Source organism: Corvus moneduloides, chromosome 3 (genome assembly GCF_009650955.1).
Source record: "Corvus moneduloides isolate bCorMon1 chromosome 3, bCorMon1.pri, whole genome shotgun sequence".
NCBI classification, from domain to species: domain Eukaryota; kingdom Metazoa; phylum Chordata; class Aves; order Passeriformes; family Corvidae; genus Corvus; species Corvus moneduloides.
In genome coordinates this window covers 107,550,445-107,574,394 of record NC_045478.1, presented here as the reverse complement: position 1 = coordinate 107,574,394, position 23,950 = coordinate 107,550,445, and the positions used below count along the sequence as shown (strand labels likewise).

The following is a 23,950-nucleotide window of genomic DNA, read 5'->3' as shown; positions in this document are numbered from 1 at the left end:
TCCAAGTCAGTATACTCTGTGATTCTAAGTTAGGATATGGCTCTATCCATCTGGGGCCCTGACGAAATATTCCAGTTGATTCACTGCAAAGAATGTGGCAGTGTGGCCAGTGGGAAAGGTTACTGCTGTGTGAATTCATGGCCGCTTGACCTTGCTAATGAGCTGCTGATATTCTGTCACTGTACAAAACCATGTGATAAGAGGTGGTTTGTAAGATAGGGACATGGACTGCAGCAAATTTTTCTCTCTTGCATTAGCCCAGTCTGCACTGTTGTCAAGAAAACGTCTCCTTGGAACAGCTGAGCATACTTCACATTCAGGACTTTTTATTTTAACCACCTGTTTCCTTCACTGGGCATAAAGCTTGGCACACTACTAACTCAAAGTTATCTTAGTAGTCTGCCTAGACTAGAATGCAAATCAGCATGCTCAATTGAAAGCTAATAGTGGCAATCTTTTTTCCCTCGGCTGACAAGTCTGTCTCATGCATATGTAGCATGTAATTTTAGTTTAAGCATGTGGAGTGAATATTTCTATTTCTATTCTGAATGCTGAGGGAGGATCTATGCTAGAAGCCACAGCAGACCTCTTACCTCTTCCAAAGTCTGTAGATGTTTGATTGCAGATGGGACCAGTAAAAGACAGGATTTTTTGAGCTTTGGGACCCTCTGGGTTCTACATAAACAGTGACTTACGAGCTTTCAGTGTGCTGGTTTAAAGCAGAACAAAATGTTCTCATGACCAATAGCAGATTTACATTGTGTGGTTATGTTCAGTTTGTTCATCTGTGTTCTAATCCTTTTTCCTAGTAAATGCATTTGAAATCTTTCATTGACTTCAGGAATAACACATTCACAGATTTTAAGGTCCTAGGGGACCTTTACATGCAACTGGTCTGACTTACTGTGTGACAGTCTGGTTAAAACCTTTCACTTTCTCTTCTTGCAACTTGTTGAGTGACTGGGGACTAGTGATTGAATGGGAGCTTGTCCTTCAGGAAAGCATCTGCTTCTCATTTATAGGCCCCAACTGATGGAAAGCTTAGCATGTTGTCTGGTAAACTAGGAAAGTTTGTTTTCTCTTTCTTTCTGTTCCTCTATTTACCTCGTTCAGCTACTGTTCCTTTAAATGGAAAAATCTCTAACTTTCTGGGAATAATAATTAAAATATGATGCTTATGTTGTAAGGGCAATGTTATCTTAATTATTGAAAGGTGGGTAGAGAAGCCAGAAAACAAAATATTTATTGAGATTGAAGTTTTGTACATGAAATTACAGGGAAGTGAGCTCAACATCTCTCTGGACAAGTCCATGGGCTCTAAAGGTGTAAAGTACTGCTCCAGAGCCTCTTCTGTATGGTACTTAACAGCACAAAGAACTGCAGGGCCAGGCTGGGCTCCCTGCTGAGGTGGATCTGAGTATTTAAGGATCAGTAGGCAAATAGACACGTAGTACAAACACAGCACTACAGAGCAAATTTGTTGAGAGTCATTTGACTGTCTGTGCCATCCTAACATTTTCAACAATGTTTCTTTCTGCGTTTGATTAATAATTAAGCTACCAAATGCAGTAAAATCCAGTTTTGAATCTCAAAATGTGGCTGTCAATCCAATATACCTGTAATATGACATTTGATTTAAAACAAAACAAAACAAAATACCAAATACTAAAACCCAGTAACTTACCAAAAAGGAAACATTTCTTTAACTGCGGTATCTAAGTTGTCTGATCCTACAGAAGGATCCCACAGAAGGCAACGGGTGGGTTTCAGTTTCCTTCTGTACAAGGACACTGGGGGAGGTGAGCAAGAACTGTGATATTGAGCTGTGAATCACATTGTACTGGGCATCGGACAAGACATGTTATCCTCACCCACAGGGTTTTAAAATATTTTAAGAACAAATCACAGCAGGGGATTGCAACAAACCACTGGAGGAATGATAAGTTGGAGGACAAACCAGCATCAACGACAACGAGCAAAAGGCAAGAACAGCAAAAAATTCTTACTCTGTGCCCAGCAAGAGAGACTCATCAATAAGCATCCTCCCACCAGGGATCTGAAGTGAAGAGAAATGGCTTCTTGATCTCTGATGTGTGAGATTTGTGTTAATCCAGAATGTTCTCCAAATTCTTACCCATTATCTCCCTCTGATCCCTGGTCTCTGCCAGAACTGCAGATACACAGCTCCAGTGGAGTAGTTCGAAGTGACTGAAGTAGCAATCCCGGGCTGTTGGCTTGAAAAGAGTAAGGGTGTGCATTGTTTGGGATGTGGTGGGAGACACTTTCTGATTAAGTTGAGCAAAGCTTTGACTTTGGGACTTGACACATTTTTACTTTACTGAAAGTGCGTGGAAATGAGTGGTTAAATGAAAAATGAAGGACTAGGCCTGTCTTTTATTTCCTACTTCCTAAAAAGAAGCCCGTGGGCCAAACTTTTAATTGCTTGGTTTGACTACATAAAAGAGCGCTTCTTGGACTCTTTCAAGAAAACCTCTTGAGACGTTTTCTTTGATATAAGCACAGAATAGTCTTTAACTGTTCTGAAGTTTTTTTCTCTTTGCCTGGCTATCTTGGAAGTTGCTTTGGAAGGGTTTGCAATGGCCATTGGCACAGACATGAGGAAGAAACTCAGTGTGACAGTGACAGTGGGAATTGCTGGGAAAGGCTCTGTGCTTGTGGAATGGCTCTGAAAGGCCATTTATCCACTTGCAGTCACAGGGATGTTTGGAATTTCCTACTCATGTCTGCCTGTTTGCCAAACTGCTGCAGAGGGATGTATGGGCTTATTCTGAACCAGATGGTCATGGAAGAGCCACTGCATGCTTTTATTTGTTTCTATGCATCCAGGAGGTGAGGGAACAGGGGCACTCTGCTCTGAATAGCAGCAATGAATGCTGCATGATCTACAGTATGACATTCCCAAACTAGAATGGACTCTTTTTTTCCAGTAGATCATCCCCAGTGCAGGAATGAGATGTACAAAAAGTGACCAGTTGGGTTTTGTAGCAGCAATTTTATCAGTTAGTTCTAACAAGGTGAACTCAAACAGGAAGTATGAACCTTGTCTTATTAAAATGCCCTAGGGTGTATCACCGTGTTCCGCAGCCGTAGGGACGAGGAGAGAAGATCCAGCAGCAGGAATTGTGCAACCAGATTGATTTATTTAATTATTTTACAAACTCTTTTATAGACTTCTTTCTTCACAGTCTAATTGGACAAAGGATCAGCCACCCCTTGGGGTGATTGGCTAAAATCCTAAAACATCCGTTGTCAAAATATTTTTCTACTATACCATAAACAAGTCTTTTCAAGGTTGCAGGTGGCTTGGGTGTTTACATAACTCTGCTACCTCTTCTGTGAGAGAGAAAAGTCTCTCACAGACTTAGAAAATAGCAAGAAAATCCTTGCTAGCAGCATTTTTGTATCAACATTGTCTCTTTAGAATAACCCTGTCACGTGTCAAGAGGATAAAACTGAAGCAGTACAGAGGTTATGAATGTTTCTTATCAATAAAAAAAAATAAAAAATGCTTGTACAAATGACCCCTGTTTCAATTTGCCCTTCAAACTGGGAGTGATTAATTTAAATAAACTGTAACTATTGTACGAATAAGATCCAGGAACATGATTACATTCTGGCACACAGTGAATTTGGAAAAGTTTCTTGACACTTTATTAATAACAGAAGAAGGGGAAGACAAGCCCTGTGACCATTTGGAGGCGAGGGCAGAACTTTGGTTTCTGACCACTGAGCAGAGGTTGAAGTAAAATCTCTAATGGTTATTTTATGTCTAATGAATAACTACTCATTTTGTTGTTTACTAATAGTAGGTGGGAGCTGCCTCAAAATGTGCAGCAAAGCTTTCTCCTTGCTTGGAATTTCATATTCCTGCATTTGGGATGGCTACTAATATAATACAGATTGATTTAATGTTGCAAGGAAAGGAGTAACTTCAAAGAGGATTGGTTCTTGCTGTCCATCCTGCAGCACCCATGTTGTCACATTACAGTTTCCACTGTTGGGTATTTTTCTCTGCAAAGCCTGTTACTGATGCCCTTTCTGTCATTCTGTTTATCTGCTCATTTTCTCTGCCCCTTCTAATAGTAAGAAGAAAGGACAGAGTTCAGTTATTCAGGGGTTAGAAAAGATAAGACACCATTTGGGACATGTCAGGAACCCAAGATTTGAGTACAAAACACAGTTTTTTCTCTGCTCACTACTAATTCTGTTTGCTATTTTTGGTGAAGGATTGTTTTAGATTTGCCTCAGTGTGCCATGACTGCAAAACTCTGATGTATATAATGCATATACTTTCCTCTGACACAATAAATTCAAGGAAACATTGTGTCTGGATACATGACCAACGTTGCTGAAACTATCAGTGATTTTGCTCCCTGCCTTGGAAAAGAAGTTGCAGAAAGACCAAACTTTCCCCTTTCAACTCACTTATCTGTGTTGTAAAACATTTCATGTTTAACAATATCTTTTCCTTCTTGCAGGTGGTGGAAAAAGATGTGGACCCAGAAACGACCCTGCTAACCTATCTACGAAGAAAATGTATCCAGTGTCAGAAGAAACTGCAAAAGGCTTTAAATGCCTACAGCATTTCGTAATTGTTTACTGTTCTGTCACTTGAGTACTGGGCAGAGTTTTTGAACAGAGTGTAAGAGGGAGTGCTTTGCATTGTCTGGTATTTCTTGCTGGCAAAGATTACAGCTGCTATTCCAGCTTCAACGATAACAAATTTTAAATAATATACTTAAAATGATTTATTAACACTTCAGAGGAAAAAAATTTAATTTCTCAGAAATATAATATGATGGAAAGGAAGCAATAATGAGATGGCAATAAAACTGAAGGAAATTTAAGTTTGTTCCGCACAAACCGTAAAGAATTTTCTGGCCAGAACATCACAGCCTCTTGAGATCCTGTTTGTATCATCCAATGATTTGGATGTTACTGGCTAGCTAATATCCCATAACTTGATAATTCTGTGCTGTTTATCAGATGGCCCAGGGAGGCAGGCTCAGGGGCAGGGGTTCCCCCCACGTACCGTGGGCCTGTTTACGTAAGCAGATACAAGCAGTCACGTTTCAGCCCTGTTTGAAACCGAGCAACACGTGAGTCAGTACAGCTTCAGGAGCTGGGTAGCTATTACTGTGATGGCCAGGCTGGCTGTACCAGGTCTGCTTCCGTAGGTAGTGTCATTCCCTGTTTTCTGAGTTTTTGTCTGGCCACCTGGGTGTGTACATGTGCCAAACTGTTCACAGCTGTGCTGGTGTATCCCTACCATGCTGCTGCATTCCATTTGTCTGGGAGCTGAAGGAAGTGCAGGGATATGAATCACACTCCTCTTTGAGGTTTCCAGCAGAACTATCAACAGCCCTATTTATCTGATTTACCACAGATGGACAAAGGTCAAGAGGAAATGTAAGTGGCAGGACTCTTGTGCCCAGGTGTGCCTGTCTTACCGCTCGAACTTTTATGTCTAAGCTTGTTGATATCTACTGCAAATAGCTTTGTAAAGAGAGAATCTGAGCTCTTCAAAACCTACTGATCTTCTACATGAGCATTCTGGTGAACTTACTTTGTAGATATCTGATTAGGGTCAGACAAATACTTGGAGAAACATGTTTTATTGGGGCAGGTTAGCACTGTCATCAAGGGAAACACTGGATGGCATAAGAAAGCTGTATTTCTGCTCAAGGGGGCACATGATTGTATGAAAAGCAAAGGTGCCTTTAAGGACATGATTTAATCGTGGGCTTGGCAGTGTTAGGTTTGCATTAAAGACACGGCTTAGTGGTGGACTTGGCAGCATTATGTTTATGGTTAGACTTGGTGATCTTAGAGGTCTTTTCCAACCTAAATGATTCTGTGATTTCTATGACTCTCTAGAAATGGTCAGTTCCACAACGTTTGCAGTGAAGTAGAGGATGAATTGAGTTCCCTGTGTCACAGTGCCTGTTGCTTTTCCAAAGGTGCTGTGATACAGGGAAAGGCACTTGTTGTCTCAACTCAGTCCATTGTCCATTGCCAATAAAATCAGCAGTTTTTAAATCCACCAAAAGTCTCTCAACATTGGCCAATCCTCTTTGCAGTACAGAATAGTGTCTAATTACCTTCTGGTAAGTGAAGGAACCTAAGCAGAAGTGACTCAAGGAATTCTCTCCTGAACTTCCTTTGCAGCACATTTGATTTAACTCCTCATTGTAAAGCGTGGCCATGAGCTCAGCAGTCTTTGGAGGAATCTGCTTAGGCCAGGCCATACGCTCTGTGAGCCACCAGGTGTCTGTGCAGTGGTTCTGTACATCTCCACCAGCTCTGGCTCTCAGTGTCTCTCTCCTACGGTTTTATGGGATCCAGGCTCCTGGGGAGTGTGCTTGGCTGGTTTTGTCCCCAGCAACTGGCAAGCCATCATAAAGGGGGTGGCCAGACCACGGCTTTTGAGATCCAGGTAGTTCGTGAGCAGTTCAAATGCAGCTCCCAGTCAGTGCTAAACTGTGGAACTTGTAGCCCTGAGTGACTGCCCTGCCTGGGAGCCTTCTGGGTGGTAGGAGTCACCAGGTGTAGGAAGAAGTCAAGCCCACCAGTGAGAGGTGCTGAAGGAGATGCTGCTGCATGGCTCAGGGATGTGGCTGCATGCCTGAACAACTGCTCAGCAATTACCAGTGCTTTGTCTCCCTTATATAATTTCCTTTTCTAAGTAATGGGAAGTGGGAACTGTCGGAGTTCAGGATATTTTTTTGTCTATTTCTGAGAGTCTATTGTAGTGTGGGCTGTGTTCTTATGAGGATTTTGGGTGCTGATCTCAATACTCACATGTCAGCTTTTGAAACTTTGCTTATGTTAAATTATTAAGCAGAAGAAATGAGTGCTTTGTTTCCAGCAAGAACTTTTTGCTCAGCCTTGATTGATAACTTGAGCAGGTTTCTGCCAACACTTTTCGAGTTTTCCTTAATTCCTGTTCTCTCAGTGGGCCTGTGTGGAACCAAACTAGGCTGTGGAGAAGGTGGATGTGGTGCTTGCACTGTTATGATATCCAAGTATGATCCCTTTCGGAAGAAAATCCTGTATCCTTTGCAATCTGAACTCTGCAACTGAGAAATAAAATGGGGACAGATCCAGGTTCTTGACATACCAGACATGGTACTATTTAAAAAAAAAAGTTATATAATGAATGTTTCTGCCAGAACATAGTTTTTCACTTTCAGAACGTAAGCTCAGAAGGCTAAGATAAGAAAGTACTTTTCTTAGAGCATTGCACAATGCTGATAGGGAACTATTTCTTTGTGCCCTGCAATACCTGCACTGATTCTAATGTAACTTTTTCCTGTGAGAATCCAAATAATGATTCCTGTGATAAAATCATAAAATCTTCATTGTTATTGTATTGTGACAATCATCTGGTTTCTGTACGCCAGCAGATATTAACTTCTTTCTCTACTTGTATTGTAACCTTCAGAGTTATTTCCTGAGACAAAATTTCCTCCTGTTCTCACTTTAATTTATTGAAAGGGGAAGCAATGGAATCAAACAAAAACGGGAAGGGAGAGAGGATGAGACAGAGAGACAGGGCCCAGTTTATTTTTACTGTGGGGAATAGAAAGCGCTGAAATCTTTAATATATTTGGAATAATTCTTGGAGATGCTTTAACTTGGATCATCTAACTGAGTGGTTCTGCTCAACTACATGGCCATGAATAGGATATCTTTAGGGTCATTATTCTGTCTTGATAGAAATGAGATGAAATAGCTAGTTCTTGTAAGAGTTTTGGGAACATTATTCTCTTTTACCTTCAGTCTAGACTTTTTCCCCATGTTTACCATCTAGAAACAGCTTTCTAGGTAGAAGGCTGAGAACTCCAGGTTCTTATGTAACTTTGCAAGTGTCCAGCTGTACAGCATCTTGGTATTTGTAGTCTGCCCCTATAAATTACCTATAGGAGTTCTGTAGCTTAATGTGCAACAAGGATGTTTAAAGTTGTTATTTCTAGGTGAAAACCTATGATGCATGCCCATTTCAAACTTCAAGTGAAGTTGATGAGAGCTTCGGATGACCAGGTGCTATAGGATTTGGCTTGTAACTAACACTTGTATCACATCTATTTAAGTGCTCCTATTGTGTCCACCGCTGTAGCTTCCAAGTACTCTTCAGTGCTCCAGTTCCCTTTTCCCTTTGCTGAGCAGCACTGTCAGATGAAATGACCTTAATTTACTATTTTAGCCACCATACTGCCAATGCTTGTCTCTTCCCTGTCTGTGCCCTGCATCACGTAGCTGTAACTACTGTTGAAGGCATAGGAAACACAAAATCCAGGCTGCACCCGGCCCAGGTAAGCTATTAATACTGGTAACTTTCAAACCCTCTATGCACGTTTTCATATGTTAATTAAACCTGTCTCAGGGCACTGGGACCTCCACCATAATGCTAAATCCACGAGGCTGACTCTGAGCAGTCCGTACTTTCAGGAATGGCTAAGTGACAGAATCAAACTCCTGGGACAAGGCTGCAGCTCTGTTATGTGCCTAACAAGTTAACTGGTGCTATCCTGGCTGAATTGCCAGTGCTTTTTTTCTAGGGCTACATGGCTGTATGGGTCCACATCCTGGTCTGGGAACTCTGATGTTGTGGGGAAAGCCAATATTATGACCTGGAGCTAGGAAATCTGAGATAGGTTTGGGCTCTCCTATGGCCTTCCACAAATGGCCTTGGTTTCTGATCTTGCATAGTTAGGTAGTACTCCCCACAGTAGTGAAGTTAGGTTTGGTTCAGCAACGTTTCTGGAGTCCCAAAATATTCTTGGTGAGAAAGAGTGATGGGAACATGAAGCCTTGCTCTTGTGGCCAGGTGTTACAATGCAGCCTTGCCTCTCTTTGTCAGAGACTCTGCTCCCTTAAGGTAAACTGTGATTCACCTCGGTTTGCCCAGTGGGTGGGACTTGTGCCAGTATCTGAGGAGTAAACAACGAAGTGAAAAATAAGTTACATGTACATGACTGGATGGCAGCCAGTCTGACCTTCGTTTATTTGTCTTCTTTTCCCTCCCCCCGCCTGAGGATTCTGACAGCTAAGTTTTGAAATTCAAACTCAGGTCTAAGCAGGTAGCCCCAGCCTTCCTAGCACAGTAAATCTAAAGAACTCCTGATCTCGCTGGAGGCTTCTAGTGGCCTTCAGTCACATTTTGATTTGAAGCCTAGATGCAAACTTTTCAGGCTGCTCTTTTTTTTGAAGTCTGTCTCACAGATTAATTGACCAACTCATCAAGGAACATCTTATGATAATCTTAGCTCCTCTCGTGAGATTGTTTTTAATAGAGATATTACAGAAACAAGCACAACAAGGAGCTCACCTTGATATTATGGGCTAATGGCAGTTTTTACTTTCTCTCAGGAGAGAATAGCAAAAAGTCATGGATCCCAGTGTGGCTTTTGCACTCCAGGCATTGTCATGTCCATGTACACATTGCTTCGGAACAACCCCGAGCCCCACATGGAGGACATCGAAGATGCTTTCCAAGGTAAAACACACAGCCCTGCAGAGGTGCAACCTGGTCTGCTTTTATTACATCTGCTTCACCCAGTGGGGTGCACCGTTATTTATTTAATGTATTTTGTTAAAAATAGCTGATTGTTATTGAGGTTAAGAAGTAGCTTTTCCACTAGGAGACCGGTCAGGTGCTATGAAGTGAACATTGTAGTTCATAAGCAAGGGCAAGTGGCCTCAGTCTGGCATTAGGAACCCACTAATTTTAACAGCAGAACAAAAGGTGGCCTGTCCTTAAGGGGCTTCAAAGAGTGTCCTTCTTTATTCATTGCTGTCACAAGAGCCTGCAGAGGTGACAGAGAATGTGTGGGTCAGGCAACCTCAAGTCAAGGACCAAGACAGCAACATACAATGATGGAGTGGGGCAGAATCCAACTGTGTAAATCCTGTGAGAGGCTGCTGTTGTTGCTGAGGTTAGAGTCATTACTGTGCTTCCAGCAGTGAGCTGAGAGGAATGATGATGCAGGAGAAAGCAATCTCTGTGTAATTCAGGAGGCAGACTAGTTGGTATACTGATAAGACTCACACAATTGAGATAAATGAATACTGAATAAGACAGATTGAATTTGTTCTAAATGAATTTCAATTTAAATTTCAACAAAAAGGGATGGTAGGCTTGTTGCAAGGTTCCTAATGAAATTTTCCTCCTCCCAGTTTTTTCATTAGCTGTATCAAGATTTGACAAGCTTTTGTGAGAAACAATAAAATGTTCTAAAAGAAGAGAATTTTTTAGCCAAATGACACTAAATCCTTATCCTTTTGCTCTGGCAATACAGGGAACTTGTGTCGGTGTACAGGCTACAGACCCATTCTGGAAGGATACAGGACTTTTGCTAAAGTAAGTGGCCTGTTTTAAAAAAACCTGGAAGGCTGGCTGTCTTTCTGTGTTACTGAAACACACCATGAGCTCAAATGGGGAGGAAGGAAATACATATGCTCCAACAACCCAGCTCCAGCTCTTGACCTCTTTGTATGTGATTCATGCATTAATAATTCAGAAAGACCAAATCCTTTACTCACTGCACTTGCTGGTAGACTTGAATAAAGTCCACCTGATGGTCACTTTTTGGATCACAGATAATCAGACTCTATAACTCTTTTCCATAAGTCTTGGAAAAACTCATCCTCTCTGCATAATACAGCTTGCAACTGATCCTGGTGTGGACAAAGTGTAAAGGTATGGTGCACAGTTAGGGACATGCTGTGGAGGAATCTAGTGAGGAATTTGCTTTCTTGAAAGATCAGTTGCAGAGCAGGAATAGCTCTGGAAAAAAGTTGAAGTCACTGTTGTACAGCTCTTGCCCAGAATTCTTCTGCTGCTTTGGGTGAGGTGTGAAGTTTTGCCATAAATTTTCTCTAGTCCCTTTGTACCTGAAAGAGTGCTGGAGGCTGTGAAGAAGAGTAGATCATTATGTACTTCAGTGATTACCAGCTACTCCTGGGTCTACACTGGTATTAAATATCAAAATAAAAGAATTTACAATGATGCCCATTAATTTCATGTTATTATTTTATTATCCAGAATTGCAGTCAATGAAAGAGAATACAAGCAGGTGTGAGATCCTTTACAAATTGTTGATAGATCCAGTTAATAAAAGCCTACTTGGATTTCCAACAGGCTTTGCACAGTGTCTCACCAAAAACTTTTAAGGACAATATGGGCTAAGAGGGAAGATCTCTGTATGGATGAAAGATTGGTTAAAAGGCAGGAAATGGCAAGTAGGAGAAAATGGTATATTTTTGCAGTGAAGGGAGGTCACTGCTGTGGAGTTCTGCTGGGACCTGTGGTGGGAAGCAAGGCTGGTGCAGCTGTCTCTAAATGTGGTTGAAAAGAGTGTGACTAGGGATATGAGAAAATAAGCTAACAGATATCAAGTTAGTCTGGGTAGTGAAGGCAGGAATTGGCTTTGAGGAATTTCTGAAAGACTTTATGAACCTGAGAGACTGGAGAATAGAAATGGATACAAAATTCAGGGCAAATACATGCAAAGCAACTTATGGAGTGAAAGGCAGTCATTTCACATTTAAAATGTAGGCTGTGAACAGACAAGTTTCCATGCGGGAAGGTGATCTTGGAGGTCTGGGAGGCAGGTCCATGGAAACATCAGCTCAGTGCTCACTGGCAGTGAGAACAACATTTCAAAGGGTAGAGGACAAAACAGAAAACATTGCCGTGGCTCTTCCTACACTTGAGTACTCTGTGGAGTTCTTCTCTCATCTCTAACAGGGTATAGCAGAATAGGAGAAGATTCAGAGAAATGGAACAAGGTTCACATCTGTGGCAATCTGACTTCCAGACAGAGGAGCACTGAGTGCACCTCAGCCTCAAAAAGAGATGCCAGGAGAGGAAGGGACTCTACATAGCACATACAGTGGTTTCTGTTGAGCTTTAGTAGAGATCAACAAAATTGTGATTAGCAGGTGGAATGTGAACAGGCAACTGCTATTTCCTGCCTCTCCTGGTAAAAGGGCATTTCAAGAAATAAACTAATAGGAGTCAGATTGAAAATGAAGGCAGATGATCTGCCTGGTGGTATTGTATGTGCTTGTCCCTTTCAGTCTTCTCTGGGTATCTCCTCACAGCTCCAGAGGTACTGGTTGAATGGTCAGAATAGCTCCAAACCAGAATAAGAGGTTTACCAGTAGAGTGGGCATGACCTTGTCATCACACTGCAGGATATTGCAAGAGAAACACCTACTTGCTTGGCACCTTTCATCTCCCACTTCTGCTTTGGATGTAATTAATGTGGGATCAATTTCTCTCAAAAGGGGATCAAGCCTACTTTGTTTCCTTGGAGTCTGCACTTTTTTTCTCAGTACAGTTTTTGTTCCCACAGGATGTGAATTGCTGTGGTAGTGTTGCCAATGGCACTGGATGCTGTCGTAGTGGGAGGGAAAATACCATGGTAAGCTGAATGTTAAAACCCATAACCTCGATTTTCAATATAGCATTGGAGCTTTGATGTATTAGCCACCTCTCTGGCTCTGCTGTGGTGCAGACATTCAGAACTCTCTGAGCTGTTTTCAGTGTCTGTCTCTTGGAAAATGCTGGTTCTGTGTATGTCCTGTTTAGCATGGATGGCCATCATGAGATGGGTTTTAAAACAGTGACATCCCTTCTGAGTCTGCAAGGTGCAACCCTCCCGTGAAATAGCACGGTGACAGCTGTAAGCAGTGTGTTACCAGCTTCTGGTGCATTGAAGTGATGCATCTGTCTGTGAAAACAGATCTGAATTCCTCACTATGATCTTCCCCAAACTTTGCTGTCCAATGGTGAAGGAATTTCCTCTCTGTTCCAAAACTGTACGTTTGGAACCTTTTGGAATACCTGGAGGGAAAAAAGTTAATCACATTGTATGTACCAGTCTAGGTAAAAAACAAATGAAGGAATGGAAAGAAGAAATTGGTGCATAAGGTAGTGCGAATATAAAATGAATTTAGGAAACACAGAATATAATGAAATCCATTACCAGAAATTTCCAGGAAATTTCTGTGGATTCTTTTTTAGGAAGCATCTAGTGTTGCATGGAATATTCCAGCAATTCAGACTGCTTGGAGTCCTTTCATTCAAGCAGTTTATTAATGAAAAAGAGGACTGCAAATTTATGAAGGTCAGGGATTGATAAAAGGGAAGGACTATATTCTGTGAAAGTTGCAATGTTCTGACTTTGTTTAGAATAGCTGAAGTGTGCTTGTTCCTTCTTCAGAATGGGGGCTGCTGTGGAGGAAAAGCCAATGGTCCAGGCTGCTGCATGAATGGAAAAGAAGACAGTGTGGTAAGGTGCCTCTCAACTATTAGATTTTTCTTTATTTCTGATGTTTTAAAGTCTTAGATCTGACTTCTTGTATGCCCAAGTGCTTTTATTTTAGCAATATTTATGCAAAGCAGTTTAGACTAGTTTATATTTTATGGTCAGAAGAGCATACGTCAGAAAAGGTATCTTTGACATAATTTAACATGCCACTGTGAAAGGAATGTCACTTTTGATTGACAAAAACATATTAGTGTGTTCAGGGTTGAGGCTTCTGACAAGACAAGCAGGGGAATCAGAAAAATATGACTGAAGAACCTTACATGCTGAATCAGGTGGCATCATTTTGCTGTGTTTGCCATGTTTTGCTCTATGAAATAGTAACAGGGATTTGAGTAGAAAGAGGAATGAGTTATGGTTGTATGTGGAGAGCTTTCTCCTCAGTCACTAGCCATTTGCATTTTCTCTGTCACAGACAATGACATCCTCCAGCCTGTTCAATTCTTCTGAGTTCCAGCCACTGGATCCCACACAGGAGCCAATCTTCCCACCAGAGTTAATGGTAAGTTCATTCAAAAAGAAATAGCAGTGATTTGTTGGCTTTGTTGTTCTGTACAAGGTTTGAGTGACAGTCCTGAGGAAATGACAGGGCAAAAATGGCTGCTAATAAAAGAAAATGCATGGGCATGAACCCTTCCCTGTTTTATAAAACAGAAGGTGTTTCAGCCAGGGTGGTTTAAAAGAAATATGCAGGCCAGGTGCCTGCTCCAGCTGTCTGGCTTTCCTCTCTGGTTCTCACCATATGTGCCTCTGCTCTTGGGTTGCCTTCCTTTCCAGTCACTGCCTGTCTGGGGGTGGAACAGTTGCTAAAATCCAAATGTCAATTTACTAGGTCAGATGGGAACTTCTACATCAAATATGGATATATCTGAGCTTGTCTCCCTGTGTTCCCTTTATAGTGTAGGAAGAGAAGTAGGAACTACAGGATGTAGCTGAATACATGTCCCAAATAGTTGACTTTTCAAAACACTTCTCTCACCATAGCAGGAGTAAAAGTTGGTTGGCTCACAGTGACATTAAAAGTTAGATGAGATTAGTTTCTCTCCATGTTTCATTCCTGTCTTTCCTGGGGATCCTTCCCCCTAAGCAATGTGTCCCAGCGAGGAATCTAATCCAGCACATGACGCATTTACAGCTTCCTTCACACTTAACAACAACTGAAATTCAGTCATTAGTTCCGCTGCTGTATCCAGCTCAAATGTGTCATGAGCTTCAGCATGAGTAGGTTCTCTTAGACTATAGCATGAGATATATTCAGCTTGAGATAGGGCTCCTCTGTTTCTTCTCCAAGATGTTCTCCTGCCCAAGGGTTGATCTCACATTTTCTTCAGTCACGGGATGAAGTAGTTAGAAAGGGAATCAGAACCTGGCCTACCAGGTAATTGCAATTCATCAGTGCTAAAGACTGACATTTTTGGATTGAGATGAGAATGGAAAACCCATTGAAGCAACTGAAGCCATGGGCATCAGCCAGAACCTTGGTCAGATGGATCCTGCTGGCACAGATCTTGCTAGGGAGATGTGGCAGCAGGATGCACCTGGCAGTATCAGGAAGGGAGAACTTTTGTCAGCATGAAAGACTTTCATCACTGCTAGCAGAAGGATGGGGAATGGCAAACTGCCAACAAGTGTGGATATCCCAGCCTCCCCATCAGTAACTCAGCTGAGATGGAGCCCAGTGTGGCACAGGCATGGGCAGCATGTGAGCAGGGATTCTTGGCTCCATGTAGAGGCTGAGTTCTATCTGAATTCCCTTCTGCAGACTCAGAGTAACAAACAGCAGAAGCAGATGTGTTTCAAAGGCGAGCGTGTGATGTGGATCCAGCCCACAACTCTCAATGAACTGGTGTCTCTCAAATCCCAGTACCCCAATGCCAAACTCGTTGTGGGGAACACAGAAGTGGGTAAGAGAAAGAGCTGATGCTTATTATGAACAGTTGGAAAACCTTCCATTAAGTATTTTGTGAGAACAGTGCAAATGTAAACCTCTTTCATGTCATTGCTGTTAAAAAGCTATTTAATTTTCAGGTTGCATGTAGGAACAGATTTTCTTCTCAGGTAGATTAATCTCACAGTGAATGTTTTTCCTCATTCTTTGCTGTGTCAGGTGTAAAAAAGGCTAATCCAGATCCCTGAGCCTTTGTGCTATTTTGTGGAATTTTGAGAAAAGGGGAGGGACACAGCATAAAATATCCCCATAATCAATTGAATTCAGTCGTGAAAGCTGCATTTTGAAGGACTTCAGTGAGCAAACTCTCAAGACTTGAAACCTTTCTGTCTTCTCGCACCAAATAGATAGTCCTGCAAACATAAGTGCTGAGGAGGAAAGTTCAGACATATTTAGTAATTCTGTTGTCCTGAGCAATTAGTTCATGAAATAATTCCTAAGTGTTGTAGAGTTCATTGTATTAATTTTTCTTTCCTGAAGATGTTATGTACAAGAGTAGCCATATTATACAAGTACCAAACAGCGTCTTTTCCTTAAGGTATCGAGATGAGGTTAAAGAACCTGCTGTATCCAGTGATAATAGCACCAGCATGGATCCCTGAAATGAATGCTGTTCAGCACACGGAAACAGGTGAGCAAAAAAGAGGCAGAACACCTGCGAGGTGAGTGGGGACTCCATGGAATAATAAAGAGGGTGTGAAGGAAAATCCCCAGACTAAAGATTGCTTTCTGCATGCATTATAACTTTCCCATGCAGGAAATCCAGTGAGTGACATGTAAAAAAGGTGAGCTGGGGATGTTTAGCCTGGAGAAATGGAGGCTCAGGGGTGGCCTTATCACTCTCTACAACTACCTGAAAGGAGGTTGTAGGAAGGTGGGGGTCAATCACTTCTCCCAGGTAACCAGTTACAGGACAAGAGGAAATGGCCTCAAGCTGCACCAGGGGATGTTCAGATTGACATTAGGAAGAATTTCTTCACTGAAAGCATGGTTTAGGATTGGAATGGGCTGCCCATGGAGGCGGTGGGGTCACCAACCCTGGAAGTGTTCGAGAAATGACTGGATGTGCCTTTTAGTGCTATGGTTTAGCTGATGTGGTGGTGTTCAGCAGAGGCTGGACTCAGTGATCTTGGAGGTCTTTTCCAACCTTAACAATTCTATGATTCCATTTCCTTTAGCTTTGTGATGGAAATGGGTCAACCTTACAAATAGAAGTACCTAGGACAATGTAGGCCCAATGTCTGGTATGGTTTTTAAAGTGTGGAAACTGAAAAGGAGTTGGAGTTTGCTTCCCAAAGGACAAACTAATACCTATAGGAGGCGAATATTGTTAATAATGCACTGATGCAAAAGGGTGATGGGTTACTGTCAGGTGGGAGACAGCATCAGCATGAGCTGTGGCTTAAAAGTGAATTTTGTTCAGAGGATGTGATGTTTACAGGCAGTGCATTCTAAATAGTCTGATATAACAGAAGGTCGAGTTAAACTCAGTGGCATCTAGGCTTTGCAGACACAGTTGTAACCATCCTTCTGTACCTCAACATTTTGGAGAACAACAATTCTTTTCCTTTGCTTGTTTACAGGGGTCACCTTTGGCGCTGCCTGTACCCTGAAGTCAGTAGAGGAGGTGATGAGAAAAGCAGTGGCAGACCTTCCTCCATACAAAACAGAAGTCTTCCAGGCTGTCCTGGAACAGCTGCGGTGGTTTGCAGGGCCACAGATCAGGAATGTTGCTGTAAGTGACTCGGGAGCCCCAGGGGCTGTAGTTGAAAGCTCAGTCTGAGGAGCTGCCCTGCCTCGTGCCATGCTGGTGTGCCCTGTGCTTCTCACACGAGAACATTTGCAAACCTTGGGAAAGAAACCAGCACACAAAAATCAACCCCAGAAACTGGTGGGGTCTCAGCTGATGTCTGTGCTGCACTGATGTCACACATCCAGCAAGCAAGGGAAGCATGGCAGTCAACCAGGTCTTCCATTGCTGTTATCACCAAGTGGGGGAAGCTGTTGTGAGATTTGACTAATTTAACAAAAAAGGTATTTAGAGTGCTGGACAAACTTCAAAGAAGCAGATGTGTGTATTATTGCCATGACAACTAGGGCAGTCATAGTGTTAATGTATCAGATCTGGCAAATTTTCCTCTAGTTTTAAAGGGGAAGGTGTGTTCAAACTCCGTGTACTCTAAGAAAAAAATATCAATCAAGCAGTTAAATCAACCTACCAAACAAGAACTTTAGTTCCATGAGACATTGTGCCATACATCTGTATTGGAGCCAAAAACCTTGGGTTCCTGACTGGTACTGAAAAGACCCTTTATACTATGATGGATATTCCCTTAATGGCAGCTACAGTCATTGAATTTTGGTATGGTTGTGCGTACAAGGTTAGAGCATAAGATAGTCTTGATGCATTAACCAAACACTGTTCTAAATCTGTTTCAGGCAAATGTTAATATTGTCTGAGACAGCAACTGATTTTGTGGGCTTTAGGTTTTCCCAATTAATTAAAGGCCAAAAATTGCTTAGATTTTTAATATTTATCTGGTGCATTATTTTCACTCTAGGCTATTGGTGGGAACATAATGACAGCAAGCCCAATTTCTGACTTAAATCCTGTGTTAATGGCAAGTGGAAGCAAACTTACTTTGATATCAAAAGGTAAGTTACATTTCCCTGTGGCACTGAGGGGAGTGGGATAGTCAGAGTCCTCTGCCATGGGTTGTTAGGTCAGGCCAGAACTTGAAAGTGGAAATTAACATTATTAGTCTGAGTCTTCGGTGTTTTTACCCTTTTTGAGGCTAAAGCCCTAAAGCTAGGTCAAAGGTTGGCTTGCTAAAGAGTTTTGAACTTCTTTGCCAGATTGAATGTCTGGTACTGCCTATGTACTTACAGATATGTCCTTGTGAAGAGCTGGTTGAAGATGTGTATTAATGAAAAAGAATAGGCATGAAATAGGCATGTCACTATTGTACTTTAATCCTTCTGGTTTGTTCAGATAAAGACCGAAGCATATTATGTTTATCTATGAAGAAAGCCAAGCATCTTAGTTGTTATTTATTCTTAGGAATAATTTTTTAAAATAGGATCCTTGAAGTAAGTGGACCATCTGATCACTGAACTGAGTGCTGGTTTGTGTGTAGGCCATGGAAAGGAGAAAAAGGGCAATTTCATTGGACTGTTGGAAACTGGCTCACCTGGAAGCTCAGATTTAATCAGATAAAGAAGGAAGGAGGTCTCTTTAATCAGTTCCTGTGCAGAGAAAATTTAATATATAGGCAGAGGCTGCCATAGATTCCATAAATACCAAAGTAAATCTGAGAAGTTCTTCCTGATTTGGTGAAAAAGGAAAATTTGTGGAAAAATGAAATCAGATATCATATGAAGAGTGATTTGTGTAGGTTGAAGGCTTTTTCACACATATTTTCACACATATTATTTCCATTCTTCATTTATTCACCATTGATGTCTCTTTGCTCTATAGAGGGCAAAAGGACTGTCACGATGGATGAGAAGTTTTTCACCGGGTACAGAAAGACAATAGTTAAGCCTGAAGAAATACTTCTCTCTGTTGAAATACCCTACAGCAGGAAGGTAAGCTTGTAAGAAAAAAACTTCACTGTCTGTGGAGCTAAAATGCTGTTATTTGAGTGTTGTTTTCAAAGTTAGGCACCTTTTTCCTGACTGACCTCCAAATGCTTATGTAGTCCCAAGTGGACCAGGAAGCAAGTGAATTATTTGGAGAAAATCTAGGAGCATGCTATTTTTGACAAGCAAGGAGAGCAGGGCTCTATGATAAAGTATGGCAAGCCCAAGAATTTTTCTAGTGCAAGAAAGACAAATTTCACTTTATTATCTGAAGCTTTTTGAGTGCATTTGGTAACGATGAAAAGTGTCAGTGATGTTCCCAGAGGTAGAAGTTCAGAAGAAGTAGCACAGAAAAGATTTTAGCAGTTCCTGATGTAGAGTGACGTTAATGTGCCAAAGATCCCTGCTTAATTTCTGTGAGCTGAAACAGGAAAAGAAATGGGGAGAAGTCCATATGGGTAAAAGGGAAGCTCCATTTCTGCATTTTGTCTTGCAAGATATAAACCACAGGGACTGACAATTAGGGCGTGCAACTTCAAATGAGGCTGCAAAACCTGCTTCGAACAGAGCAATGAGTGCTACTCTGCTGTAGCAGCATAAACGATAACAGAGTGTCTAAGAAGTAAAACCCTTCTTTTTCCTTTAAGGCTGAGAACATCAGACTGTAATTTTATGCTTGTGAAGGTATTTGCCTTCTTAGGGCTTGTGGCCCCAAGTCATAAGATGCAAGGATTTGCAGTATAGCGACACATTTTCTTTATAAATGGAAAACACAGATTTACCTGAAATACAATTTTATTATGGGACAGAACTAATAAATGCCTTGTCTATCCTCTCAAATTTTTCTATTTAACTACTAAGGGAAAATATTATTTTATTTAGGGTGGTTTTCCATCTATTTCTGAGTGATCCTTCTTTGGTCTTGTGATAAAAGCATCGCTTTTTGCCAAAATGAGAAACACACTTGAGGCTGCCAATGGAAAACACCATATTCCTCCATCCATGTGACAGTCACATGGCAATTTCACAAACCAAACAAATGCTTACAAGCAGGGGCAGTGGCTTCAGCCCTAGGTTATATGCAGCTCATTGATCTGAAAAACTAAAACAACTTTTGAACTCTCAACTTCATGGTTTCTTGGCTGATCTTTGCTCACAAGTAGGAAGGCTGAAGTTCTTCAGGGCAAGTCTGAAGGTGCTGGCATGTGGCAGGCAAAGTTTTCTGCAACTGTGATTTCCTCATGAATGGAAGCAGGGCTGTGTCAGCACACAGCTAGATAGAATTTTTTGGTTTATCTTTGTTTGAAACTGATGTTATGCCTTGCATTCATGTAACTTGTCACACCAAGGGTAAGACTGGCCGAACAACAGAAAGAATTAACATGCTGTTTTTTACCAAGAGACCCAGGTAGGCATGGCAGCTGATGGGATGGTTCACTTACATACACTCCTAGTGAGGAAAGGTTGTGAGTGCCTTTCCTCCCACAGAACTCTGAATCAAGAAAATTAAGGTGTCTTGTGAGGAGAGAAGGCAAATATTGTCGTCTTGTTGCAATCACATTATTGGAAATCTCTTGATTACGCAGTAAGAGAGGAGGCTGCTTTTTCTCCTCTTTGAAAGCTAATTGTTTTAACAAGCAGAGTGGCAGAATGTCCTCACTGGAAGGATGCTATTGATGCTCCTCTGCTATTGTCTGCTGGCTGCTGAGTAATTATTTGAATTTAGGAAATGAAGCACACCCTTCAGTTATATCTGCAGTAACAAGTCCTTGGTGCACAAAAGGGGCCTCTTGTGAAACTGTTCTCATTGTCAACAGAAGAGAAATTGTTCTATCCAATAATGAAAGAATTGCTGTCCACTTCAGATTAGAAGCAATTAATGGAGCAGACTGCTGTTCTGTGTGCAGTCACTTGGCTGAGCTGTTAGAGAAGAAACTTGTCAGAAAACTCTCCAGAAGGGCAGTGCAAAGACATCAGATCTGATTCCTCTCTTAGTCTGCAGGGTGCCTGAACAGCAATTTGTCCTAACCTGCAGTACAGGCAAGAGGACTGACCATGCTGTGACTCCAGGGTGATGCTGTTACACGTGTGTCCTGGTAGAGTGTTAATCTCATATTTACTGCCACTCTTCATTGGAGAGCTGCTGAGTTTTGTGTGCTGTAGTTGCTGGTGCATTTACAAGAATTTCCTCTCTCTGTGGAGACCAGGATAGTAACTGAGAATTCTATTTTCAGTTAACAGATTGAATTTTTCTGTTTTTATTAATTAGTCTGGTCTACTCTAGAACTGAGTGATATTTGTGATTATTGATTTCAGTTCTTGCAGATTTCAAAGAATTCTGAAGGGAAGGGGTTTAGGATATGGGTTTTACTGATGAGACTTCCAGCTTAGCAGCCTGGGAGGAAGAAAAACTTGCTGAGAAACTGTAATTTTGTTTATGTACAATCAATCTGTCTTGGTTCTTCCTCTTGAGATACGGAAAAATGTGACAGGTATGAGCAGATCTCTGTCAAAGCTTCTTTCCCCCCCAGTCCTAGGTTGGCTAATAACTGATACTGAACTGATACATTAGAATTAATCATTGAATTATGTGAAAATAAACAGTACTGACTCAACAAACATGTCCTGCTTTGCCCTGCACAGTGAATCAACCAGATACTGTTTCCTGGAATAGCTCGTTCATGTAGAGATAGGTTAACAGCTTGTCCACATTTATACGCCAAAGCATGCCAAGGTAGAGAATAAAGAAATATTTTCCTGTCTTCCAGGGTGAATATTTGTCAGCTTTCAAGCAGGCTTCCCGTCGTGAGGATGACATTGCTATTGTGACCTGTGGGATGAGAGTCCTGTTCCAAGATGGCACAAGCCGAGTGGAGGAGATAAAACTAAGCTATGGAGGAATGGCTCCTACCACTGTCCTGGCTCTAAAAACTTGCAAGGAACTCACTGGCAGGTAGTAGTTTTTCTGTGATAAAAAGACTGTCTAATGGAACTGTGCTGATTTTTACAGGAGCATTTTAAATATCTAAAATATCCTAAATCCTCTTTAAAAGTTAAAGGAGAAAGGGGAAGAAGTATAGTTATGCTTCTGCAGCAGTGTGTTTTGTGTAATGCTTTGCTTCCTCCAGTATTCCTTACCCTCAAAGATCCATGTCATTTTCTCATTCAGAGAGCCATTTTCTTGCCAATTGTCTCATCTATTGGACTGGACAGAAGCTAGATGCATGCATGACCTGCAAAACTGGGTTCATTTCAAACTGGCCGGAAAAATCAGTGCTTTTATAATATCATAGCTTCGCCACATCTTTAGGAAGGATACCATGAGCCCAAGATGAGAGCAAAGCACACACGTGCTAAGAACAGATAGAACTGATGGCTGTTGCTTGAGAGCTTGTGGGAACAGCATGAAGCTGTGTCAGGGGAGGTTTAGTTTGGATATTAGAAAAAGGTTCTTCACCCAGAGGGTGCTTGGGCACTGGAACAGTGGAACAGGCTCCCCAGGGCAGTGGTCACAGCACCAAGCCTGAGAGAGTTCAGGAAGCCTTTGGACAATGCTCTCAGGCACATGGTGTGACCCTTGGGGTGTTCTGTGCAAGGCCGGGAGCTGGACTCAATGATCCTGATGGGCCCCTTCCAGCTCAGCATATTCCATGATTCTGTGTCAGAAGAGTTAGTCTCCCCTGGTGAATTTAGGTCTGAACAAGGGCTCTGTGTCACCTTTGCTCCCTTGCAGAGACTGGAATGAGAAGCTGCTGCAGGATGCCTGCCGCTTACTGTCGGGTGAGATGGATCTGTCTCCTTCTGCGCCTGGTGGGATGGTGGATTTCCGACGCACACTCACCCTCAGCTTCTTCTTCAAGTTCTACCTGACAGTCCTTCAGAAACTGAGCAAGAGTGGCACTGTGAGTGCTCCTTGGGAAGGCAGATTTGGGGAAGGAGAACCTCTTTGTGCTGCCTTGGTGGGGAAGGCACAGGGAGGGTTCAGATTTGAGCAGAGTCACACCTGATCCATGCTGCAATAGCTGCCAGAGCTACTCTACTGCTTGTGTAACAGTGACTTTTGTATCTTCCCACTTGCTTCCTCGTGGCACCCTCACCTTGTGGTGGAAGGGTGTTGCTCTGTGGGTTCACAGGATGATTCCTGGACTTCTCCCATTTGCTGCATTACAAGTGGTCCTGTGGCTCTGTGGTTACGCTTGGCACCAAACCTGAGCCTCGTTTACCTTTAACTCAGCAGATTATGGATTACCTTAAGTGGAAGATGGAGAATGGAGAATATTCTGAGCTGCTAGGGAATGTGAGAAGAAGGGAAGGTGATTTTCTTTAATATGTCTTTGGCAGAAAAATATGTGTGAGCCTGTCCCTTCAAACTACATCAGTGCTACAGAGCTGTTTCACAAAGATCCCATTGCAAATGCCCAGCTCTTCCAAGTAAGTAGAAACTTTCCCAAGTAAGTAGCAGTGTCAGCATGGCATAGATGCAGGCTTTTCTGTAGCTCAAACTGTGCTTCTTATCTTCTTATCTCCCTCAGTATGGTCATCACATAAACTTATAAAATGCCATGTGTGAAGCTTGTATTTGGGTCTCAGTCCTTTCCTCACTTTAGGATACTATTCTTTCCTACCATTGCCCAAGACTGTTGCTGACAGCTTTATAGAAATTGCTTTTCCTCCTGTAGCCAGCTCTGTATCCAAACTGAAATTCCCCTTCAGCTTTCCCCAGTCACAGCCTGCCTTTCTTGGCACCTCTCAGGCTGCAGATTCAGGATGTATCTTCTTTCTTAATTCTGTTAGTGACCCATTCTCTTCAGCGTGGAGAGTAGAATCCAGTTTCAGAACTTGAACCTTCTTATGCAAGCTGTGAAATCAAACCCTTCTCTTCCACAGCAATTTCAAAACCCAAACCCCTTTCACTTCATTCCCTACAGCTCCCCTCTGTGTAGCTGCATCTCGTGGCATCTTGTTTACCTTCCTTTCCCACAGGACTGAGCCCCCATCCCATTCCCCATTCACTAGAATGTCTCACAGTGCCTTTTGCTCTCCCATCAATGCTTCCATCCCC

At 42.0% G+C, this 23,950-nt stretch overlaps 1 protein-coding gene across 1 annotated transcript in view; it reads left to right on the top strand.

The window, feature by feature from the left end:
• Nucleotides 1-23,950, top strand: part of XDH (xanthine dehydrogenase) — a 48,654-nt gene that overhangs the window by 3,189 nt on the left and 21,515 nt on the right. Inside the window, exons 2-17 of the mRNA XM_032103258.1 lie at nucleotides 4,500-4,557; nucleotides 6,977-7,073; nucleotides 8,228-8,336; nucleotides 9,394-9,520; nucleotides 10,323-10,384; nucleotides 12,384-12,452; nucleotides 13,254-13,322; nucleotides 13,774-13,860; nucleotides 15,121-15,262; nucleotides 15,845-15,937; nucleotides 16,890-17,041; nucleotides 17,868-17,961; nucleotides 18,785-18,894; nucleotides 21,657-21,841; nucleotides 22,622-22,790; nucleotides 23,230-23,319. Of these exons, the coding sequence (XP_031959149.1) occupies nucleotides 4,500-4,557; nucleotides 6,977-7,073; nucleotides 8,228-8,336; nucleotides 9,394-9,520; nucleotides 10,323-10,384; nucleotides 12,384-12,452; nucleotides 13,254-13,322; nucleotides 13,774-13,860; nucleotides 15,121-15,262; nucleotides 15,845-15,937; nucleotides 16,890-17,041; nucleotides 17,868-17,961; nucleotides 18,785-18,894; nucleotides 21,657-21,841; nucleotides 22,622-22,790; nucleotides 23,230-23,319 (1,713 nt within the window). The remainder of the gene's footprint in view (nucleotides 1-4,499; nucleotides 4,558-6,976; nucleotides 7,074-8,227; nucleotides 8,337-9,393; nucleotides 9,521-10,322; nucleotides 10,385-12,383; nucleotides 12,453-13,253; nucleotides 13,323-13,773; nucleotides 13,861-15,120; nucleotides 15,263-15,844; nucleotides 15,938-16,889; nucleotides 17,042-17,867; nucleotides 17,962-18,784; nucleotides 18,895-21,656; nucleotides 21,842-22,621; nucleotides 22,791-23,229; nucleotides 23,320-23,950) is intronic.